Source organism: Bufo gargarizans, chromosome 6 (genome assembly GCF_014858855.1).
Source record: "Bufo gargarizans isolate SCDJY-AF-19 chromosome 6, ASM1485885v1, whole genome shotgun sequence".
NCBI classification, from domain to species: Eukaryota; Metazoa; Chordata; class Amphibia; order Anura; family Bufonidae; genus Bufo; species Bufo gargarizans.
The window spans coordinates 249,600,599-249,623,176 of record NC_058085.1 but is presented as its reverse complement, the minus strand read 5'-3'; the positions used below and the strand labels follow the sequence as shown (position 1 = coordinate 249,623,176).

The 22,578-nt window shown below is 44.6% G+C and overlaps 1 protein-coding gene across 1 annotated transcript in view; it reads right to left on the bottom strand.

The window, feature by feature from the left end:
• Nucleotides 1–22,578, bottom strand: part of RPS6KB2 (ribosomal protein S6 kinase B2) — a 57,302-nt gene that overhangs the window by 21,954 nt on the left and 12,770 nt on the right. Inside the window, exons 6-14 of the mRNA XM_044299005.1 lie at nt 20,708–20,765; nt 20,531–20,631; nt 20,278–20,368; nt 17,949–18,039; nt 15,758–15,865; nt 15,614–15,676; nt 15,454–15,531; nt 3,228–3,332; nt 3,050–3,144 (exon numbers count right to left, since the gene is read on the bottom strand). Coding sequence (XP_044154940.1) covers nt 3,050–3,144; nt 3,228–3,332; nt 15,454–15,531; nt 15,614–15,676; nt 15,758–15,865; nt 17,949–18,039; nt 20,278–20,368; nt 20,531–20,631; nt 20,708–20,765 — 790 coding nt within the window. The remainder of the gene's footprint in view (nt 1–3,049; nt 3,145–3,227; nt 3,333–15,453; nt 15,532–15,613; nt 15,677–15,757; nt 15,866–17,948; nt 18,040–20,277; nt 20,369–20,530; nt 20,632–20,707; nt 20,766–22,578) is intronic.

The following is a 22,578-nucleotide window of genomic DNA, read 5'->3' as shown; positions in this document are numbered from 1 at the left end:
TTCGACTCACGTCTGGAGCCTTTCTCAAACGTATAGGATATGATACAAACAGAACTGAAACACGGCATTTAAATAACCCGCCAAGGCGGAAATGACATCACATTACCATGGTAGCAAAATCAACAAACACAATCAGCCAATTGGAATATAAGGCAGGTAAAAAGAAAAGGAAGGAAAAGATCCCAGCCGCAATCAATTAGCAATTCAAATAATGAAAATATCCCAATGGCAAATGGTAGGGTTAATTAAACTTCAAAGTTGTGCTGCCGCTGGGATATCTTCAGGTTTTCTAAAAGTAAAAAGGAAACAAATTATCTAATACATAGAATTGCAACAATGGTAAATATTTTATATACAAAAAGAATGAAAAAACATTTATAAATAGTAGCAAATATCTGAGAGCTGAAGATTCACAAGAAACTGTGGAGGTCATACTCCCAGTTCAAGCCTTTGGGCTCCAATGTTTGCAAAGTGTGAATCCAATAGGATTCACGCTTCAACATCTTAACCCTGTCACCACCTCTACGGGGTTGTGGTACCTGTTCTATTATCTGAAACCGCAGTTGCGATATATTGTGGTTGCAAAGTTCAAAGTGGTGCGGTATAGGGAAAAGCAGGTTCTTTTACCGCATAGTAGACTTATGTTTTGAAAAACGATCCTTCATGCGCATTGAAGTCTCACCTATGTATAGTAATCCACACGGACACTTTAGTAAATAAACAATAAAGTTACTATTACAAGTATAAAAGCCCCGAATAGGGAATTGTTTCCCTGTATGTGGATGTGAGAAATACTCTCCTTTGATCACACTGGAGCAGTGTATGCAGCCTAGACAGGGAAAAGTGCCCTTTGGTGTGGATAGAGTAGTTTGTCGTTGTGTCATATGAACACTGCCTATATCAGCCCGCACCACCATATCACGTATATTCTTATTCCGTTTATAACAAATCAGTGGACGATTTTGGAATTCCTCCACAGAGGGGTAAGCCCTGGATAGTATGGTCCAATGGTGATTAATAATGAATCTGCATTTGTGAATCCAAGGATGGAATTTTGAAATAAAGGGGATACGAGATTTTTTAGTGGTTTTATCAGACGGAAGGATGGTTTTATTCCTCTCCTGATTGAGTAAGGAAATGGGGTATCCGCGGTGTCTAAACCTATCACTCATTTCACCCAGGCGAGTTTCCTTGATACCAGCTTCAGAGACGATTCTACGAATCCTCTGAAACTGAGAATGGGGTAATGCTTTTTTTAAGAGTTGGGGGATGGTTACTAGAATAGTGTAAAAGAGAATTTCTATCCGTACTCTTGATATATAAATCAGTTACTAACGATCCATCTTTCCCTTTTATCACTACAGTATCAAGGAAACTAATCCTGTTGTCAGGAAACTCGCCTGGGTGAAATGAGTGATAGGTTTAGACACCGCGGATACCCCATTTCCTTACTCAATCAGGAGAGGAATAAAACCATCCTTCCGTCTGATAAAACCACTAAAAAATCTTGTATCCCCTTTATTTCAAAATTCCATCCTTGGATTCACAAATGCAGACTAATTATTAATCACCATTGGAACATACTATCCAGGGCTTACCCCTCTGTGGAGGAATTCCAAAATCGTCCACTGATTTGTTATAAACGGAATAAGAATATACGTGATATGGTGGTGCGGGCTGATATAGGCAGTGTTCATATGACACAACGACAAACTACTCTATCCACACCAAAGGGCACTTTTCCCTGTCTAGGCGGCATACACTGCTCCAGTGTGATCAAAGGAGAGTATTTCTCACATCCACATACAGGGAAACAATTCCCTATTCGGGGCTTTTATACTTGTAATAGTAACTTTATTGTTTATTTACTAAAGTGTCCGTGTGGATTACTATACATAGGTGAGACTTCAATGCGCATGAAGGATCGTTTTTCAAAACATAAGTCTACTATTCGGAAAAAGAACCTGCTTTTCCCTATACCGCACCACTTTGAACTTTGCAACCACAATATATCGCAACTGCGGTTTCAGATAATAGAACAGGTACCACAACCCCGTAGAGGTGGTGACAGGGTTAAGATGTTGAAGAAGCGTGAATCCTATTGGATTCACACTTTGCAAACATTGGAGCCCAAAGGCTTGAACCGGGAGTATGACTACACAGTTTCTTGTGAATCTTCAGCTCTCAGATATTTGCTACTATTTATAAATGTTTTTTCATTCTTTTTGTATATAAAATATTTACCATTGTTGCAATTCTATGTATTAGATAATTTGTTTCCTTTTTACTTTTAGAAAACCTGAAGATATCCCAGCGGCAGCACAACTTTGCAGTTTAATTAACCCTACCATTTGCCATTAGGATATTTTCATTATTTGAATTGCTAATTGATTGCGGCTGGGATCTTTTCCTTCCTTTTCTTTTTACCTGCCTTATATTCCAATTGGCTGATTGTGTTTGTTGATTTTGCTACCATGGTAATGTGATGTCATTTCCGACTTGGCGGGTTATTTAAATGCCGTGTTTCAGTTCTGTTTGTATCATATCCTATACGTTTGAGAAAGGCTCCAGACTTGAGTCGAAATGCGTCACGGATTATATGTGACAATAAAGATTTCATTTCTTCAAGATTCAGTGAGTGCCGGTCTTTCTTTACTATAGTCATGAGATCGTGATCTCGGACGCGAGCACCACGCTAATTATTACGGAGTGCCGGCTGATCATCATCTTCTTCAAATTTCTGACTATCACGAAGTACAATGTGTCACGAGGAAACAATCTCTGAATGGCTTGGATAAGTAAAGGCGTTCCAGTTATTACCACATAAAGTGAGATATGCCAGTTTTGCTAAATTATGCCTGGTCAGGAAGGGGGCAAATGGCGCAGATGGGAAGTGGTTAAAGAACCATAATAATGAAAATATGGTCCTGGCTACATGACCCTAGAAGATCTATTTTACTAATTAGAAATAATTGCTACATGTTTTGCTTCAAAGCTGGAATTACACAACTCCTATTACAAAACAGTAAAAAAAGAGGGAAATACTTGCCTGTGTGGTTGAGGGTGGGGTGATTGATGCCAAGACTGGAAGCTAAAGACGTCTCGAAGACTGTCCAAAACAGATGGAGCTATGTATGTGAAACCCTACAGCAATAGAAATTAAACAGGAAATAATAAGAATTCCTACAGAAATGGGCAACTTGGCCAATTCTAAGTCAGTTACATACCAAGAATGCCTGGTTTGCACTCTCACTGATGATTGCATCAGGACTGTCTATAGGTGTCTGCCTGGTGAAGTGAGCACCAAAGTGACTTGTATCATCCTCAGAAATCTGCAAGAAAACTGATTATTTTTCACCTTTCCCATCGGTGCAAAAAATAGTATCCCTCTTTACTTTTTGAGATCAGTATAGCTCTTGAGCATGTTGTGCACTGATTATGAGAGAGACACACCACTTCCATCATCATTTATACACCATAGCAAACCTATACATTAGCAGACATTACAGGGTTTATTCCCACAATTAAGAAAACACCCAAAGTCCCATATTGTATAACTGACTGCTGTGATCTACACATATTGAGATTCATCACCCATTAAAGGCTATGTACCTTTGGAGGCATTTTTTTTTTTATAAGTGCATTGTACTCATTATGAGCTAAAAAAAATTGTTTTCAATTAGTCATTAAAAATATGGACTCCTTTTCTCTGTACAGAACTGAGATGCTTTACTAGCAGGATCTGAATTTTCTCTCTGCTCCGTCAGATAGGGAGCTGAAGGGTTCACTTATTTTTGTTGCCCATAGTTAGGACACCAAACAACTGGTGACAGGTTCCCTTTAAATAAGTGTTTATGACCCTTTGAGACAGGGTGGATTTGATTTAAATCACGATTTAACTCGCTAGTCAGTAAGGTTTGATTTAAATCATAGTTTTCTACATAAAGACCAATTCTTGCTGGTATAACTTATAATATGCAAGTAGATGAAGATTTTTAGAATAAGAACTTTTCATATTAGTTTGATTAGGTTGATTCTGCATTCATAGGTTTGTAGAAGTTAGGATTAAGGTATTTTTCTCAACTCTGTCCATGTTATAACATTTTTGCTGTGAAGAAGAAGCACGTGATCTCTGCTGAGTCAACTTCAGTTTTGAGAACTGCAAAAGTAAACCAAGCATCTGTGATAATATCTTGTAGGCAGAGAAACTGCCCAATAATCTTACAAAAACCTCTGGAAGAGCATGACATTGTGAATGGATTAATGGAATTTATTTACTCAAAAAATTAAACATATACAGCCTTATTCTACAGAAATTAAAAAACAAATCTTTATTTCATGATGGAATAACCTTTGGTTGGTAATATATTTTCCTCAAAAAGCATTTTATATAAAAAAAATCCGATTTAAATAAAAAAAATCTGATTTAAATTTAAAAATTTGGATTTTTTCAATAATAAAAAAAAAATCAGATTTTTATCCACCCTGCTTAGAGATAAGGGTCATTAGATGACCAGCACCAAGTGACAGTAGGATGCACGCAGCTAGAAAAATAGTTAACCCTTTGTGACAGAACAGCTCAATATTTTCAATTGAGTAAAATGCAATCATAAAAAAAAACTGTCCCAGAATGTGTACATAGCCTCTAAGTCCAGGGCTACAGACAGCTCCTGTTACGGTTCCATTACAGTACAGTAATCACATGTAGTCATACACTGCAAGTTGTGCACTTCTTAAAGAGGCTGTTTCATGGAGACAACCCCCCCTGTCCATATGAACATCATGGTTGGGGCTCCCCTCTGTAACAATGGCTCCCACTCTGATGGACTTTCAAAGGGTTTTCCAAGATTCAAATTCTGATGACCTATCCTCCGAATAGGTCATCAGTATCTGATCAGTGGGGGTCTGACACCCAGGACCCTCACCAATCAGCTGTTTGAGAAGGCACCGCTGCTCCTCTGAGCACCACAGCCTTCTCCGTGCTCACCAAGCACAGCGCCATACATTGATGGAAGCTGTGCTTGGTATTGTACAGTCCTGACCAAAAGTTTAAGACCACTTGAAAAATGGCAAAAAATCATATTTAGCATGGCTGGATCTTAACAAGGTTCCAAGAAGAGCTTCAACATGCAACAAGAAGAAATGGGAGTGAGACAAAACATTTTTTGAGCATTCAATTTAATGAAAACAACGAATAAACTGAAACAGGTTGTTTTTCAGCTGATCAAACGTTTAGGACCACACCTCCCAAAAAAATATAAACCCCCCCCAAAACAGAAATCCAACTTCCAAACATGAACTCAGTAATGAGTCGCTCCGCCATTATTGTTTATCACTTCAAAAATTCATTTTGGCATGCTTGATGCAAGCGTTTCCATGAGGTGAGTGGGAACATTTCTCCAAGTGGTGAAGACAGCCGCACGAAGGCCATCCCCCAGGGTGGATAAAAATCAATGATTTAAAAAAAATAAAAAAACGAGATTTTTGTATAACTTACCAGTAAAATCTCTTTCTCGCTCTTTCCTTGGGGGACACAGAGACCTTGGGTATAGCTCATCTCCCTAGGAGGCGTGACACTAAGAAAAAACTGTTAAGCCCCTCCTCCACAGCTATACCCTCAGCCTGGAGAGAAAGGCTGCCAGTTGCGTGTCCAAGTAGTGAGAAAAGGCAAAGCCCAAGAAATGGAACCAACAAGCCAACTACCCAACGGGTAAAACAAACTCGGAAACTCGCGTAGATAAAAACAAAGAATGGGTGGGTGCTGTGTCCCCCAAGGAAAGAGCGAGAAAGAGATTTTACTGGTAAGTTATACAAAAATCTCGTTTTCTCGCCCAGTTTCCTTGGGGGACACAGAGACCTTGGGACGTTCAATAGCAGTCCAAGAGGGGAGGGACTACAGCACCAAGGCGAAGCACCCGAAGGCATCAAGAAACCGCCGCCTGCAGACCAGGCAGCCGAAGACAGCATCCGCTGAAGCCCGAGTATGCACCCTGTAGAACTCGGTAAGGTGTGCAAGGAAGACCAGTGACCGCCTTGCACAAATGCATGGCCGAAGCCCAATGCCTCCGGCCCAGGGGACACCGACCGCTCTGGTGAAATGGACAGTGACACCAAAGGCAGAACCCTGCCCTTGGTGCGGTAACCACAACAATAGCCACTCTGAGAAAGCGGAGGAAGCCACCCTGGAGGCCGCAACCCTTGCACGGACCTCCTAGAAACACAAGAGACCAAACGTCGACAAGAGCCGGAGATCTCCAAGCAAAAACGCAAGGCCCAAACAACGTCCAAACGGTGAAGTGTCCGTTCCCGGGGGCGGGAAGGGGAGGACGAATGCCTCGCGGAACTGAAAGACAAACACCACCTTCAGAAAGAAGGAAGAGACGGGATGGAGAACAGCCCTGTCCTATGGAAAGACAGAAGGCTCGGAACAAGAAGGACCGCCACTCAGGCACCCGTCAGAGACCCGACGGCTACGGAAACACAACCGCACAGGACAGAAGGAGTAGAGAGAACTACTGTAACGGCTCCAAAGGAAAGATAGGAGCGCCAAGAACCCAGTATGTAGATCCCAGGGCGGTACCGGAGGGCAGTACAAAGGGAACCCAAGAGCCGCTCCATGGAAGAAGGTCTTGACAGGCCCAGAGGGCCGTGGAACGCTGAAAGAGGAGGGACAGCGCCGACACTTGAAGCAACAGGGTCCCAGTCCCAGGTCCAGGCCGGACTGGAGAAAGACAGAACCATGGAGAAAGAAAGGCAGAGAGGGGAAAACGCCCAGCTTCCCACAGAACCCCAGGCAAAACCCTAAGTCCTACAACAGAACCTGGACGAAACACGGCCAGGAGCGAACACTAACGAGCCCGCTAGAGTCGCCTGGGCAAGCGGGTGAAAACCCAACGAGATCATGCGCAGACCAGTAACACGGCCAGAACGGAAGCCGTTCTACAGTCCCAGTGTGGGAGATCCAAGGGCAACCCTGACCGAATGGTAGTCCTCCCAAGTTACCGAGAAGGTAAGTCCATGGCAGAACCATTGCCGAGAATGGAAAAAAAACTCAATCTGCACCCAGCTGGAGGACAGAACGCGGCAGACCCGGTAAATAGGCACACAGCTAGTACAGCCAGTGTGAACAAGGGAAACAGTACGAGGCCAAAAGGAACACCGGAACCATCCACATGAACAACCATGCTCTCCCCAGAGGGGAGGGCAGCGAAGGAAAGCCTCTGAAGCATGGCCGGGACAGAAGCCACATCGGAGTGAACTGTACCGAGCGGGAGCCAAACAGAGCCGGCGAGAAAAGGCAGTCGAGACAGAGGCCGGCATAACACCCTCCAACCGAAAGGAGGGGTGGGCAACAGGGAAGCCATAGGACAGCTCAAGAGCAGAACCCCGCTACACCGAAACGCCCGGTTCACCGCCCGCAGAAGGCGAATACCCTGAAGAACCCAAGATGGAGGTCCTCCGGACCTGGGTACGCGAGCACCCAAGAGAAGTTGGGTGACCTTCCAGAGAAGAGCGGCCCGAACCTGGTAACAGATCAGACTGAAGCGCAGAGGGCACCAACCGGAAGGACTCACACCACACCGCATCTGAAGAGGAGGAATGGTAGTAGGCGAGGGAACCGTAGTCCCGCCAGAGAAAACGCAGAATTCGAGGGACGCTGCAGACAGCACTCTCGACTATGTGACCACCAACGCAGGGAAACAATGCCGCGGGAGGACGAACGGGTACGCATCTAGGGACCCCGAACACACCCCGGGCGGAAGGGACGAAAGGAATGAGTACCACCCAGCTCGGTGCAGTAGCGAACAAGTAGAGCTCGTCTACTTATATATAAGGTATATATATATACCTTTGAACACATTGGGCATTCATTAGCTGTTTGTTGAACACCACCGTAGGCTCACACAGGTGGACAGAACGAGCTCTTTAGAGAGATAGCGCAAGGCTAGCTGCAAGCATCGTATCTCAAGAGAAAAAAGGTATGTTGCAGGAGAAAGGGAGGCATACGTACGAGTAGCCCCGTAAGCAGTGAGAAGACCAACCCACCCATGGGAGGAGGAGGCATACCCGGCCCAAACAACGGACAGAGCGCACAAGAAAGTCCGCTCACTGCAAAAAAATAGTCACTCAGCGAAGGATCAGCCAGAGTCCAACCGTACCAACGGAAGTGCAAGTGCAACCTGAAAGGCAGTCATGCACAAGACCAGCACGGCATGCAATGGAACGCAAGCAGTCTGCCCAGAAAAGGGGGGAAATGTACCTGGCCAACACAGCAGTCGGCAAGAGTGCAGAAGCCCGCCCCAAAAGGGGGGGATACCAAGGCCAGTACCTACTTTGGAAAAGTAGGACATACCATATTCCGCCCAGAAGGGGGCCATGCCCATGGCCGCACATGTCCAGCAGAACGCAGGAAGGTACACTTAGGGAAAGGGGGCATGCACAGGGTTATTCTATCATTAAGTGATTGTGCAAAAATCCACCCAACACCGAATTTCGTGAGAGTGCACCACTCCGCCAATGAAGGGGGACGTGTACCAGTTCAGCACCGCATAAACACGGACAGCCGTGGATCGCGTGAGCGTGCAAAATGCTGCCCATGGAATAAGGGGTGGCCATGCACAAGACCAGCACAGATTCCATGGGAGTGCAAGCATTCCACCCAAGTTAGAGGGCATGCTCATGACCGGCAACACACCCAGCGAGTGCAGTATTCCGCCCAGAAATGGGGGTCATGCACATGGCCAGCATAGCATCCAGTGAGAGTGCGAGCACCCCGCCATGGATGGGGCCATGCCCATGGCCAGCAACGCACTGGCGAGAGAACAAACGCAGTCAGTGAGAGTGTACGTATGTCGCCTGAGGAAAGGAGACATGTCCAAGGCCAGCAGCGAATCCAGTGAGAGTGCGGCACACCGCACACGGAAGGGGGGGGGGGGGGTCATGCACATGGCCGGCAACAGATCCAGTGAGGTTTCGTGTTCCGCCTATGGAAGGGGAACATGCACATGGCCGGCACCGTATCCGTGGAGAGTGCAGAGTACCTCTTATGGGAGGGGTACACGCACATGGCCGGCACCGTATCCGGTGAGAGTGCAGCATTCCGCCTATGGAAGGGTTCATGCACATGGCCGGCAACGAATCCAGTGAGAGTCCAGTGTTCCGCCTATGGAAGGGGAACGTGCACATGGCCGGCACCGTATCCGGGGAGAGTGCAGTATACCTCCTATGGAAGGGGTTCATGCACATGGCCAGCACCGTAACCGGTGAGAGTGCAGTATTCCGGCTATGAAGGGGTTCATGCACATGGCCGGCAGCGAATCCAGTGAGTGCAACGTCCCGCCTGTGGAAGGGGGTCGTGCACATGGCCAGCACCGCATCCGGTGAGAGTGCAGCAGTCCGCCTAGAAAAAAGGGGGGGGGGGGGGTCATGCACAAGGCCAGGCCGCAGCCAAAGAGAGTGCAGTATTCCGCCTAGGAAGGAGGGCCATGCACCTGCAGCCACCAGAACTGGGTGACGCATACTGGCCAGAAAAATTTTATGCATGCACTTGGCCAGCGCCGTATCCCGGGAGAGGGCAAGAAAACGCCTGGGAGGGGGAACATGCCCTGGCCAGCGCCGCAGCCGGGGAGCGCGACATACCGCCTAAGAGACGGGGGCATGCCTACAGACAGCATACCGAATGATGAGGCTGCCGCGTCCTGCGCAGCCCACAAGACCAGTTATTTAAAACAAAATTATAAAAAATTTTTTTTTTATTATATTATTATTATATTATTATTATTATTTATTAATATTACAGCCTCCCTGAGGCAGAAAGGGGGGCAACCATACAGGGGCACAGGCCGTACGGGCCCATCAGGAGCCGGCCAGTACCCAAAGGGTTAACAGGCATCTGGCCTGTGGGGGGGGGGGGGGGGGCGGCGCTGCGAACTCTTGGGGGCGGGGGAACCTCCAGGCGGGAAGAATTCGCGCTTGGAGAGTTCCCGCCCCCCCCCCCACAGAGGCCTGAATTTGCGGCCTAGCAGACCGTGAAGCCGGGGCCTAAATTTTACCGGCGCCCGGATGACCGGGGCCGCAAGCATTTAAAGTACCGGCCGGCCTAAGCCGGCCGCGGGTGCCCACATACCGGCCGCGGGAGCCCACCCCGAGTGCCGGAATTGCGGTCGGCAGGCCGCGAAGCCTGACAAACTATGCAGCGCCCGGTCGGCCGGAATGCACCGACGGCCGGCCGGGGCCTGTTGGAGCACAGCTCTAGCCAATGCCGGCCGCGGGTGCCCACCCCGCGGCCGGAAGAATCAGGGACCCGAGAGGAGCGTGAGGTGCGGCCCAGCAGGCCGCGACGCCTGGGCCAAAATTTGCGGCGTCCGGCCGACCGGACCAGCACCGGATGGTGCGGCCCAGCGGGCCGCGAACGTGGACTAAAGTTTTGCGGCTGCCCTGAGCACGCACCGGCAAGCGCCCCCTCTTTGCGCGGACCTCCATCCTGTAGTGAGGCTGCCGCGTCCCTTATGATCTATGGAGGGGAGAGAGGGAATGGGTGAGTGCTGTAGCAGATTGCCGCCTTGCGACACCCCAGGGACCAGCCTAGGTCCAGCCACCCAATAGCCACTCTGCTTGGATAGGCTAAAGTATGGGGGGTCAGTCACGCAGGAGACCGGGGTGGGGGGAGGGGGTCGTAGGGCTGGAGAAGCCACTCTCTCACCATAGCCGTCTTCACCCTCGGTCCGTTCCAGCAGGGTCGCCCCTTCAGCTACTGGCACCGTAGTGGCAGGACGCTGGAAGAGGGGCTTGGCGTGCGGGCGACCCTTGCGCTGGCGGGATGCAGGGGAGCTGGGCTGCCCTGGTCCACCTTGCCTTCTGTGGGGGAGGCAGCAGTGCGGATGACCGGCACTGGCGCAGCTCGACCCCGGGAGAAACAGAGAGGTCTAGTGCGACTCTGTTGTCCCTGATTGTCTGGAACAAAAAGAAAAGAAAAAGAAAAAAGTAAAAATCAAAATTTAAACAAGGAGAAAACAGCCCTGCAGTAGCAGGGAGTGTCTTGCCTCCTTGGACACTAAGCAAAAACTGGCAGCCTCTCTCTCCAGGCTGAGGGTATAGCTGTGGAGGAGGGGCTTAACAGTTTTTTCTTAGTGTCACGCCTCCTAGGGAGATGAGCTATACCCAAGGTCTCTGTGTCCCCCAAGGAAACTGGGCGAGAAATAGGATTTTTTTTATTTAAATCTGATTTTTTTTTATATAAAATGCTTTTTGAGGAAAATATATTACCATCCAAAGGTTATTTCATTATGAAATAAAGATTACTTTTTTAATTATGTAGAATAAAGCTGTATATGTTTAATTTTTTGTTAAATTCCATTAATCCATTCAGCTGTTTTATTGCCGATGCTGTTGAAATTTGGAAGGAACTGAGTGAACATATAAAAACAGAACTACACATGGACAGAATTTAATTTCAAGCATTAAAACAACGAATAGGACAAGCACTGTCTCCAGCTAATTTTTTGGCAAATATTGTCAATATCCAGTATCAGGGTCAAAACTTAAGTGTTGAAGAAGAGGAGTTAGCTATGACATGGGTATCCAGCAATCATCCATCTGTAATGCCAACTATAATGAACTTCAAAGCCAAGGGGGAACCATTCAAGAAATATATGTTTGCTGAAGATATTTTAAAGAAAGTCACACCAGTGAACTGGTGGAAGTCACTTAAAATATATATATATTTTCTTTAGCCAAATTAGTTAACAAACATGGATGTTTAAGCAAATAACATGCTGTAATGTTATTGTTTCATTTGAATAAATCCTATTTAGGCTACTTTCACACTTGCGTTCAGAGCGGATCCGTCTGAGACGGATCCACTCATATAATGCAGACAGTGGCTCCGTTCAGTACGGATCCGTCTGCATTATAATGTTAAAAAATTTCTAAGTGTGAAAGTAGCCTCAGACGGATCCGTCCAGACTTTCATTGTAAAGTCAATGGGTGACGGATCCGTTTGAAGATTGAGCCATAGTGTGTCAACTTCAAACGGATCCGTCCCCATTGACTTGCATTGTAAGTCTGGACGGATCCGCATGCCTCCGCACGGCCAGGCAGACACCCGAACGCTGCAAGCAGCATTCAGGAGTCCGCCTGCTGAGCGGAGCGGAGGCTGAACGCTGCCAGACTGATGCATTCTGAGCGGATCCGCATCCACTCAGAATGCATTAGGGCAGTACGGATGCGTTCGGGTCCGCTTGTGAGCCCCTTCAAACGGAGCTCACAAGCGGACACCCGAACGCTAGTGTGAAAGTAGCCTTAAACTGTTATTATTAAGGTAATGATTATTTTTCTCCTTCCTAAGTACAACAGAAAAATTGTCCAAATATGAATCTTTATGTAAAAAACTATGATTTAAATCAAGCCTTACTGACTAGTGATTTAAATCGGGATTTAAATCGGTTTGATTTAAATCAAATCCACCCTGATCTACTGTCTGGACCTGTTGTCCATTTTTGTAAACTTCCCTTGCCATTCATTCCCAAAGGTTCTCAATTGGATTTAGATCAGGGGAACACGCAGGATGGGCCAAAAGAGTGATGTTATTCTCCTGGAAGAAGTCCCTTGTCCTGCGGGCATTGTGTACTGTAGCGTTGTCCTGTTGAAAAACCCAGTCGTTACCACACAGACGAGGGCCCTCAGTCATGAGGAATGCTCTCTGCAACATCTGGACATAGCCAGCGGCCGATTGACGCCCCTGCACTTCCTGAAGCTCCATTGTTCCACTGAAGGAAAAAGCACCCCAGACCATTATGGCGCCCCCCCCACTGTGGCGCGTAGAAAACATCTCAGGTGGGATCTGCTTGTCATGCCAGTAACGTTGGAAACCATCAAGGTTAAATTTTTTCTCATCAGAGAATAAAACTTTCTTCCACCTTTAAATGTCCCATGTTTGGTGCTCTCTTACAAAGTCCAAACGAGCAGTTCTGTGGCGTTCAAGGAGACGAGGTCTTTGAAGACGTTTTTAGTTTTTGAAGCCCTTCAGTCTCAGATGCCGTCTGATGGTTATGGGGCTGCAGTCAGCACCAGTAAGGGCCTTAATTTGGGTCGAGGATCGTCCAGTGTCTTGACGGACAGCCAATTGGATCCTCCGGCTCAGTGCTGATGACAATTTTTTTGGGTCTTCCACTTGACTTTTTTGTTCCATAACCCTCAGGATCATTTAAGAAATTCCAAATGACTGTCTTAGGGCTCTTTCACACTTGCGCTTTTCTTTTCCGGCATAGAGTTCCGTCGTCGGGGCTCTATGCCGGAAAAATCCTGATCAGGATTATCCCCATGCATTCTGAATGGAGAGAAATCCATTCAGTATGCATCAGGATTTCTTCAGTTCAGGACCGGAACGTTTTTTTGGCCGGAGAAAATACCGCGGCATGCTGCGCTTTTTGCTCCGGTCAAAAATCCTGAAAACTTGCCGCATCGACGGATCCGGAATAATAGCCCATTGAAATGTATTATTCCGGATCCGTCCTAACATCTTCAGTTGTTACGACGCAACGACGGATCCGGAAGTTGCGTCTGCGCCAGGAAGTAGGAAGGGCTTAGCTGGCGCGAAAACTTTCACTAGACAGCCCGCGCGGGAGAAGACAGGGCGTGAAAGAAGCTCCTGGAGGTGAGTGTGTGTTTGTCCCTTGCATATTTTATTAGTTAAAACATACTAGAAATGTTCTGATAAGAAATAATTTACATACCGGATCCGCTCATCAGTACACGACGGATCCGGAAATTTTTTTTTGATGTTGGCTTCAGGATTTTCGGATCAGTATCTTACCAAAAAAGCCAGAAAGACGCATCCGGAAAGAAAAAATTATGCGTTCTTATGCGTTTTTCCGGATCTGGTGTGTAATTCCGGCAAATGGAGTACACGACGGATCCAGACAACGCAAGTGTGAAAGAGCCCTTACTGCGTCCCACCTCAGCAGCGATGGCGCGCTGTGAGAGACCCTGCTTATGCAGTTCAACAACCCGACCACGTTAAAAAGGGGAGAGTTTTTTTGCCTTTGCCATCACAACGTGTGACTACCTGACAGAAAATGACAATGAATCCACATCTTTGCACAGATTTGGCCTTTTAAAGGCATGTGGTCCTAAAATTTGGATCAGCTGAAAAACAGCCGGTTTCAGTTTAATTGTTATTTTTAATGAATTGAATGCTCAAAAAATGTTTTGTCTCACTCTCATTACTTCATGTTGCATGTTGAAGCTCTACTTGGAACCTTGTTAAGATCTAACAATGTAAAATATGATTTTTTGCCATTTTTCAAGTTGTCTTAAACCTTTGATCAGGACTGTAGCTTAGCTCCATTCACTGAGCTGCGCTGTGCCTATGCTATGTGACCGATGAACGGGTTGTCACTTAACCTAGGGAAAGCGGAGAAAAGGCCGTAGTGAGTGCTGCTGCCTTCTCAAACAGCTGATTGGTGGGGTCCGGTGTGTTGTGACCACCTATGCAGAGGACAGGTCATCAGTATTTAAGTCTCAGAAAGCCCCTTTAAGCTGTCCATGTAGACTGCCATTCACCTGAATGGCTGCCATGTAAGGCCTCTTTCACACGAATGATATGGATAGGCTGAGTATGCATTCAGGATGCGTTCAGTGAAACTCGCACCATTTGGCAAGCAAGTTCCGTCAGTTTTGTCTGCGATTGCGTTCAGCTTTTTCCGCATGGGTGCAATGCGTTTTGATGCTTTTTTCACATGTGAAAAAAAAATTAAGGTTTACAAACAACAGATCCTAGCAACCTTCAGTGAAAAACACATTGCACCTGGACTGCATCCAGATGCAGTGCGTTTTTCACTGAAGCCCCATTCACTTCTATGGGGCCAGGACTGCGTGAAAAAACGCAGAAAATAGAACATGCTGCGATTCTCACGTAATGCAGAACTTATGCATGAAAAAAAAAAGTGCACATGTGCACAGACCCTTTGAAATTAAAGGGTCAGGATTTAGTGCGGGTGCTATGTGTTCACTTCATGCATCGCACCAGGGCAGAAAACTCGGTCGTGTGAAAGGGGCCTGATACTACCTTTTTTTGCAGTCTATACAGCCGATTGTAGTTTACCTTACAAATTTGAAATTCTTCGGCAGGTCAGATTTGGACAGCCATGAAGAATGATGGGGAATAAAAAATTACTTCCCATTGAGATACAGTAGGCTTTAGTCCATCCATCTGATGGGCACCCCTGGCTCTTTCAGTGGGCAGCCGAGGCAGACTTGCTTACCTGTAGGGAGTTCGGTGGCACAATCATTCATGTCCCCCAACTAACAGTAAGTGTGGCTTATGCCACTAAATGTTTGCCATACTTCAGTTGGAGGGGTAGGTTGTTTAACATACATACCTTAAACAGGTGGTATCCATAGCACCACTCTATTTTCACACCAAACTGCCTCACTCTTACTCTCTAAACTTACCAGGTTAGGGTTATATGGTGGTTCTATTTTACACTGTAGAAGATCCTCCCAATGGATATGTCTGAAAAACGGGTGTTTCTGCACATTAAAAGGAATAGATAAAAACAACATGAAGTAACATCTCCAAAGTCAAGCAGCCTAAAAAGTAACATAATGGCACCTGAATGTCCGCCACATCCGCTTGTCCAGATCCCAGCCTTTGAGATGGATTTTTCTTCAGAAGCTGAAAAAAGTCACTATTGAGTAAAGAGAAGAATCAATAGCATAGAAACAGTCAAGAGTAAAGGTTGATAGGACCTGTTACCTTCTTCAAGAGATCGCAGGCATCTGGTGTAAGATAAGGCGGGAATGATGGTTTTCCTTTCAGAATCTTGTCGATGATCTTCTTCCTGTTGTTTCCAGTAAAGGGGGGCTGGAATTAGGGGAAAGGTGGGGAGACAAAAAGGACATAACATGTAAGAGTTGTACCATATCACACACCAGAGACAAGGCTTGGTGGATTCCACCATACAATCAGTCTGGAGGTCATGTATAGACTTACGTGGGATTCAAACAACAGGTTCCCTATTCTTTCAGCAGTGGTACTACAGTAAAATTATTTATATTCCAATAAATAAAAAACTTTAATTAAAACACTTCAAATATATCAGAATAATGAGGTACCCAATCATGCCACCCCACGATCATACCTTTGAGTGACTAGTAAAAAAAATGTTTAAAGCCACTATTGTCTATACATGGCTACCAGACTGAACATATGAGCTCCCTTCATTGCTATGGGAGTTTCAAAAAAGAGCCAAGCTCCCGGACACCTATAGAAGTGAATGAAGAACGCACCATGCAACCAATCACTGGGAACTCCAATGATTGGCTGCAGTGGTACAGTTTAGCGATGGAAGCGGTGGAGAGAAAATGGGTGAGCATTGATTATTTTACCACAATCACTGGGGCTGCCCAAGTTTTTGTTTAACTCGGGTAACCCTTTTAATGGGCCTCATTCTACTGCTTTGTAGAATAAGGCTTGCACAGGTACCCCGTGCCATCGTAGAACAACAGCTTCACTATCTAATGACAGCCTAGCTCCTGTTCTAATGACTGGGATTAAAGATTTAAAGGGTTTGTCTCATCTCGCTGTTAGTAAGGCGAGATGAGGCACAGTCCTGACCACCTCCTGGCCGGGAAACAGCAGAGTGCTCCGTCACTCTGTTGTTTCAGTAGCTCTCACTGCCATGCATTGTTTGCTGTGCTACGCTGTTTCTGTAGCTCTCAAGCGCTCTGCTATTTCCTGGTCGGGAGTTGGTCCGGACTGTTTCTCATTTCACCTTAGAAATAGCGAGATGAGATAAACCCTTTAATCACTCTTGACTGTGGCCTGATCAAAGGTGGCTCCCCTTCGATCAAGTTATTGGGTTTCCCAGTGACAGCATTTAGGATTGGAGAACCCCTGTGCAATAAGCCTTGAAAGGGACTGTCTGTGTATTAAGCGTGCTGTTAAAAAAGAGATTAGTATGTATGTATTAGCATACAGAATATAAGAAACTTTATAATATATCTTATTAAAGAAAAATGCTTTGCTCTTTGCTAGATGACACACAAACTGCAGTTCCTTAGCTCTGCTACACTTAGCAATTTTAACTCTACTTTTTCTAGTAAGATAAGGCTCTGCTACTGTTCGCAGTGAGGTATTAAATCCCTTACTAGCTGGCAGCAACCTCTTCAGCCCTCCATAAACTTTTGTGTGTGAGGCTGAAGATGGAGAGTTAATTGATATAAGAGGCTGAGTGAAGGGAAACAGTAAAACCAGCCTGAGAAGCCCCATGAGTAAGGATAATTTTTTAATAAGATATATTGCAAAGTTACTTATATTCACCTATACTATTAATTTCTGAAAACATGTTTATAACTCGAGGTACATGTTAATAGGTAAAAACAAAAGGTAATAAAAAAAGGCCACAATAATTCATATGTACACCCAAATAGTGCCAATAAACACAATTTCTCTGACATAAAAAAGGCCCGATACAGCCACGTCTATGAAACAAAAAAAATAATATGGTTGCTGCAGGAGAAGCAATAAAATGTAAGTGGGTATTTAGGTCCAAACGAGCTTGGTCTTTAAAGGGAACTTGTCAAGAAAATGCACATTAAACCGCCACCATTACCTTATAGAAGTCTGTAGATTGAGCTGCTGAAAACTAGTTCATAGCGGCAGAGTGCAATACGGGAATGACAAGGTCAAGCTGTATGTGAGAGTATGCTTCAAGACTCTAATTTACATATCACAAGCAGGGGAATAAAAGTATTTTTTGTGGCATTAGGCGTATCTGACACTTAGAACAAAAACAAATGTAAAATCAATCTACTGGCTTCTATAATGTAATGTTGGCAGTTTAATATGCATTTTCTAGGTGACAGGTTCTGTTTAAGGGGTTAGTCAAAAACCTGAAACAAAAACTAGAAAATTACACAAATGTGAGACAACACTGGACACTCACTGAACCAGTCAGCATATCGTACAACAGAATCCCTAGACTCCACCAGTCCACTGCCCGGTTGTGTCCTTTGCGAGCAAAAATTTCAGGGGCCCTGGAAGACAGAAAAAGCAAGACTTTGATAAATGATACTATGTTCAATGTTTCGCCCTAAATCCTTATGTGTAATATGTCTCTTGTGAGCTCAGACTTTTCTGCTCCAGACGACATTTCCTGCCTTTAATTTATTGGATGGGAAGTAGTTGTCTAACAGCTACCCTTGTCAGCTACTTCAAATCTCATACGGCAACTTTTTCTGTAAGGCAGAGTCACAACACGCAAAAGATTTCCCTTGTTCTACTCCTTTAGCGGAGAACAATGGAAATGACAGAAGTGCAGGATAAGGCACATACCTGACCTGAACAGACTACAATGGAGTCCGTTCGTTTTTTTTTGTTCGGAATCCTGTTTTTTTTTTTACCGGCCCAAAAAGTCCTGCATGCAGGAATTTTTTGTCCAGTGTTTTTGACGGAATCTGCGACAGAGGCCTTGAATGGAGCCTCTCCCTTCTGGTCCACTGAGGCACATTGAACCCTTCTTCTTTGACCACAACTTACCCTACAAAGTCATGCCTTACTGAATCTATGTGTGAACATTTCCTGGCATCAGTGACAAATGTTCAACCAACAAGTTTAATACTGGGAAATGGATATACATAACTCTTGAGTATAGTAGAAACACCTATGCAAGTCTGTATTATATGCACACAGCAGTTTATATATCCCTGAGCTCCATTTTCGAAGAGACCGCATGTTTTACAGAGAGCATCCACTGAGTGCGGAGCTTGCAGCTCCAGAAGCAGCAAATCCAAGAACGCACATAACACGCTTTAAGACATTGCACGTTTAGTCTGCACATTTGGCAATTGTGACTAAAAGTTTCAGAGAAAGAGAAAGCCTACCATTTATATTTTTGGTTTGTGTATGTACAACAGTTTTATGCCAAAGTTCAGACATCTCTTGTCAAATACCTTTTCTTTGTAGATTCTCTAAGTGAAATTGATTCCCTAAGTGCAGACGATGGAGCTGGTTACTCCAGCGGTGGTTCCATTTATTTCAATAGGAGCAGCACGGCAGTAACCAGCTCAGTCCACTGCACAATAGACAGAGCTACTGCAGAACAGTTGTGGGGTGTCGGACCCCCACTGATCAGATAGTGATGGCCTATCCTGAAGATAGGTCATCACTTGTAAAGGGTTGAAGAACCCCTTTAAGATCTTAAGAGTTGTCTAAGAAGCTAACAAGAACGATAAATGACTCAAATCCCCCTTATGCTACATAGGGCTTGGTTATTAATGAGATAGGAATGACACTGTGTCAGCCTGGTCCTCCAGAAGTGACAGGGACCTGAAATGATCAACTCCCTGTCTTAAAAAATCCTAAACATAGTGTCTAAGCATTAGGACCCCAAAGCAGGTAGCATCTTTGCAATGGAAACCAGTGACATTGTGATGACACCGCAGGCCTTCAAGTGTCACAAAGGAAAGGGAGGATGGTGAGAGAACATAATCTAATGTCTAGCAGCCTTGTCCTCTATCTTCTACTAAAGCTACAATAAAAACGTCTGTACACGGGTGTGGCGTTTCTGTTCACAGATCCAGCATACCTCCTAAAGGCTGAAAGTTCACAAAAAAAAAAAAAAATGGAGGCCTAAGACATAACCACTGTGTTATTGGATGCATGGTATATGTTGTGGCACTCATTTGATTAATTACATGAAATGTAAAAAATAAATTGGCATTTTTTTCTCTAGTTTTATCCATGCAAAACTTAAAGGGTTATTTCCATTTCAAACATTGGGGACCTGCACCTATGCCCGCAAAATCCCAGAGGGTGCACCAGGCATTCGCGGCCACCTTCCATTTCGAGAGCTCCAAAAATAGCCAAGCACTGGCTCAGTTATTTCTCTCAGCCCTATAGAAGTGAATGGAGCGGAAGCCATGCTTGCAGGGTGCGCCGCCCATTCATTTAAATGGGACTTTCGAAAATAGCCGAGTCTCCTGCTCGGCTATTTTCGGCGCTCACATACAAATGAAAATCATATTTCAGTTTATATTCTTAATGGTCAATGGTCTGAAGTAAACCTTGAAGAGACTAGCACAAGCATACTGGCCCCTTCAAACAATTGATCAGCAGTACCAAGAGATGAGAAGCCACCAATCTGATACTAATGCTAGGATAGACTATGAATATGCTAATGCTCCCTTAAAAATCTTTTCATTTAGAATGAGGGAGGACACAAACTTTTGTATAAAGACTATACAGTCTTTTACTCTTGCAAGAACAGGACATACATATACTCTACGGTTCCACAGAAGGTGTGTGTCATGCTGTCTCCATGAATTGACTCCTTGCACAGTCCAAAGTCAGTGAGTTTGATGTGACCTAATGAATAAAACAGAAGAGTCAGTTAGTAAGCCACAATGCTGCTACTGTATACATAAAGGATAACTAAAAACAACAGTATCCTTCACCACTGCATACAGATTGACATACATGACAGCAAAAACAGGAAAGCACACAGATGTCTAACTGTCACTAACTTACCATGGGCACCAAGCATGACATTTTCTGGTTTCAGATCCCTGTATATTATCCCCAGAGAATGCAGGTGTCCTAGAGCAAGGGTAATCTCTGCCAAGTAGAAGCTATGTGACAAAATACATACCAGGAATCAAACAGAAATAAAGCCACGCTACTGCACCCACATCCAGCAGGACATACCAGGCTGTATCCTCCATGAAGATCCCTTCTCTTTCCAAGTGCAGGAACAATTCCCCACCTATAGCAGAAAGCAAATTTGTGGAAGTTATAATTAAAGCTTTGGCCAAATGTGACATGTTAGGGAACAAATTGTGTAACTATTAGTGCTTATGGATGTACAGGTAGATGCAAATGATCCTGTGGGCATCGCTGCTGTGCCTGCGGGAGGATGGCTGGGGTTGTCAACTATAACCCCGGGTAACAACCAGGATCAGAGAATTCCCTGATTGCAGCTGTTACATTTCTGTGATGTTTCAATCACTAATGAATGTGACACCCACAGGAAAAAAAATAAAAAAAAAGCGACAATCACTGGGGCTGTCTGTTCTATATGGCAACCTGGGATAAAAGGTATACTCTAGGTATGTCCAAGAAGATTCCTGTGAGTATTATTTATGCACACGCAAGTATTCCAATACATTACAATAAAAAAATTGTTAAAGTTTAATAAATTACCATAAAATAAAATTATATAAAACATAAAAACAGACACAGAAATCAGAACAATGTTAATGTTATTTACAAAAATAAATGGGAGTTTCGTTGCAAAGGAGTCTGCTTAGAAAGTGTTGCAAAAAAACAAGCACTCATGCATCTGCTTTAGCCCAAAAAAATACAAAATAAGCATAATTGCTCGAAAAAAAACTACAAATTGCTCAAGTTCAATTCCTCAATAGTGTATATTCTTTTCTGCCTAGGGAAAAAAATGTGATATCATGGACAACTTTATCACATTGTCTGATAGGATCTTTACATGATGAGATTTTACAGTCTCCTCAAGAGCAGTTAGGGCCTGAAATACTACCGACAATTCTCTCTGATTGGAAGAGGTTAGGTTTCAGCTCTGATCCCAAACCCCCTGGACCATGTTGTGTGTCGAGTGTGTGATCCCCAACCAGCTGATAACCACAGACACCAGCTGTGGTTATCACTTTCTAATTTTCAAGGCACCAGGGAACACCTAATTGAAGATTTCTCTTAATTATCCACCAAATGAGAGTGCATTTTACTAGATCAGGGATATAATTTTTTTTGTCTAAAGAGGATTGACTTTTGTCCCAGGGGGATAACAGGAAATGTTAGCGGATTCCTGTATGGGCTTGAGCCCACCTGACTGAAAGAATAGAGGATGTAAGTAGTCCTGGAATGGTTATAACATCTCTTCTTGAGGTCGTAGAGACCACGAAAGAAGGAATATTTTTAAATTACATTTTTAATGAGGGAGATAAGATGTCAACTGATAAGAATCCAGGAGGATTCTCAAAAAGACTTTTTGTTGCCATGGAGATAGATATGATTTTTCCTGGTTCACCAGCCATCCCAGGGAGCAGAAAGTCTAGAGGACTATTTGCAAGTGGAGAAGTACCTCTTTTAAAGATACAGGAAGTCCTCGAGATACAGGGCCACCAGGATCTCTAAGATGAAGAGTATTTGAGACTTACGCCATCATTTCTGAGAAGATCCTGGGGGTTGAAGACAAACCAAATGGCAGAGCCTGGAACTGAAAATGTAGTAGTTTCTTACAAAAAGGGCAATTATCAGATACTTCTGATAATCTTGAAAAATTGGAACATGATAATATGCATCAAAGAGATAAAGAGTTATCATATCGCAGACTAGAGAAAGCAAATTTATTGTAGTTTTTATGCAATTAATTTTTTGTAATGTTTGTACCGATTCAGGAATCTGACATCTATAATTAATCTATAAGTCCCATTCGGTTTTTGAACTAAAAATACTGGAGAGTAAAACCCTTGACCTATTTGTTCTAAAGGGATGGGGACCAGAACCTGTTTTTGCAGAATGATTGACTGTATGTTAGTTGACTGTAT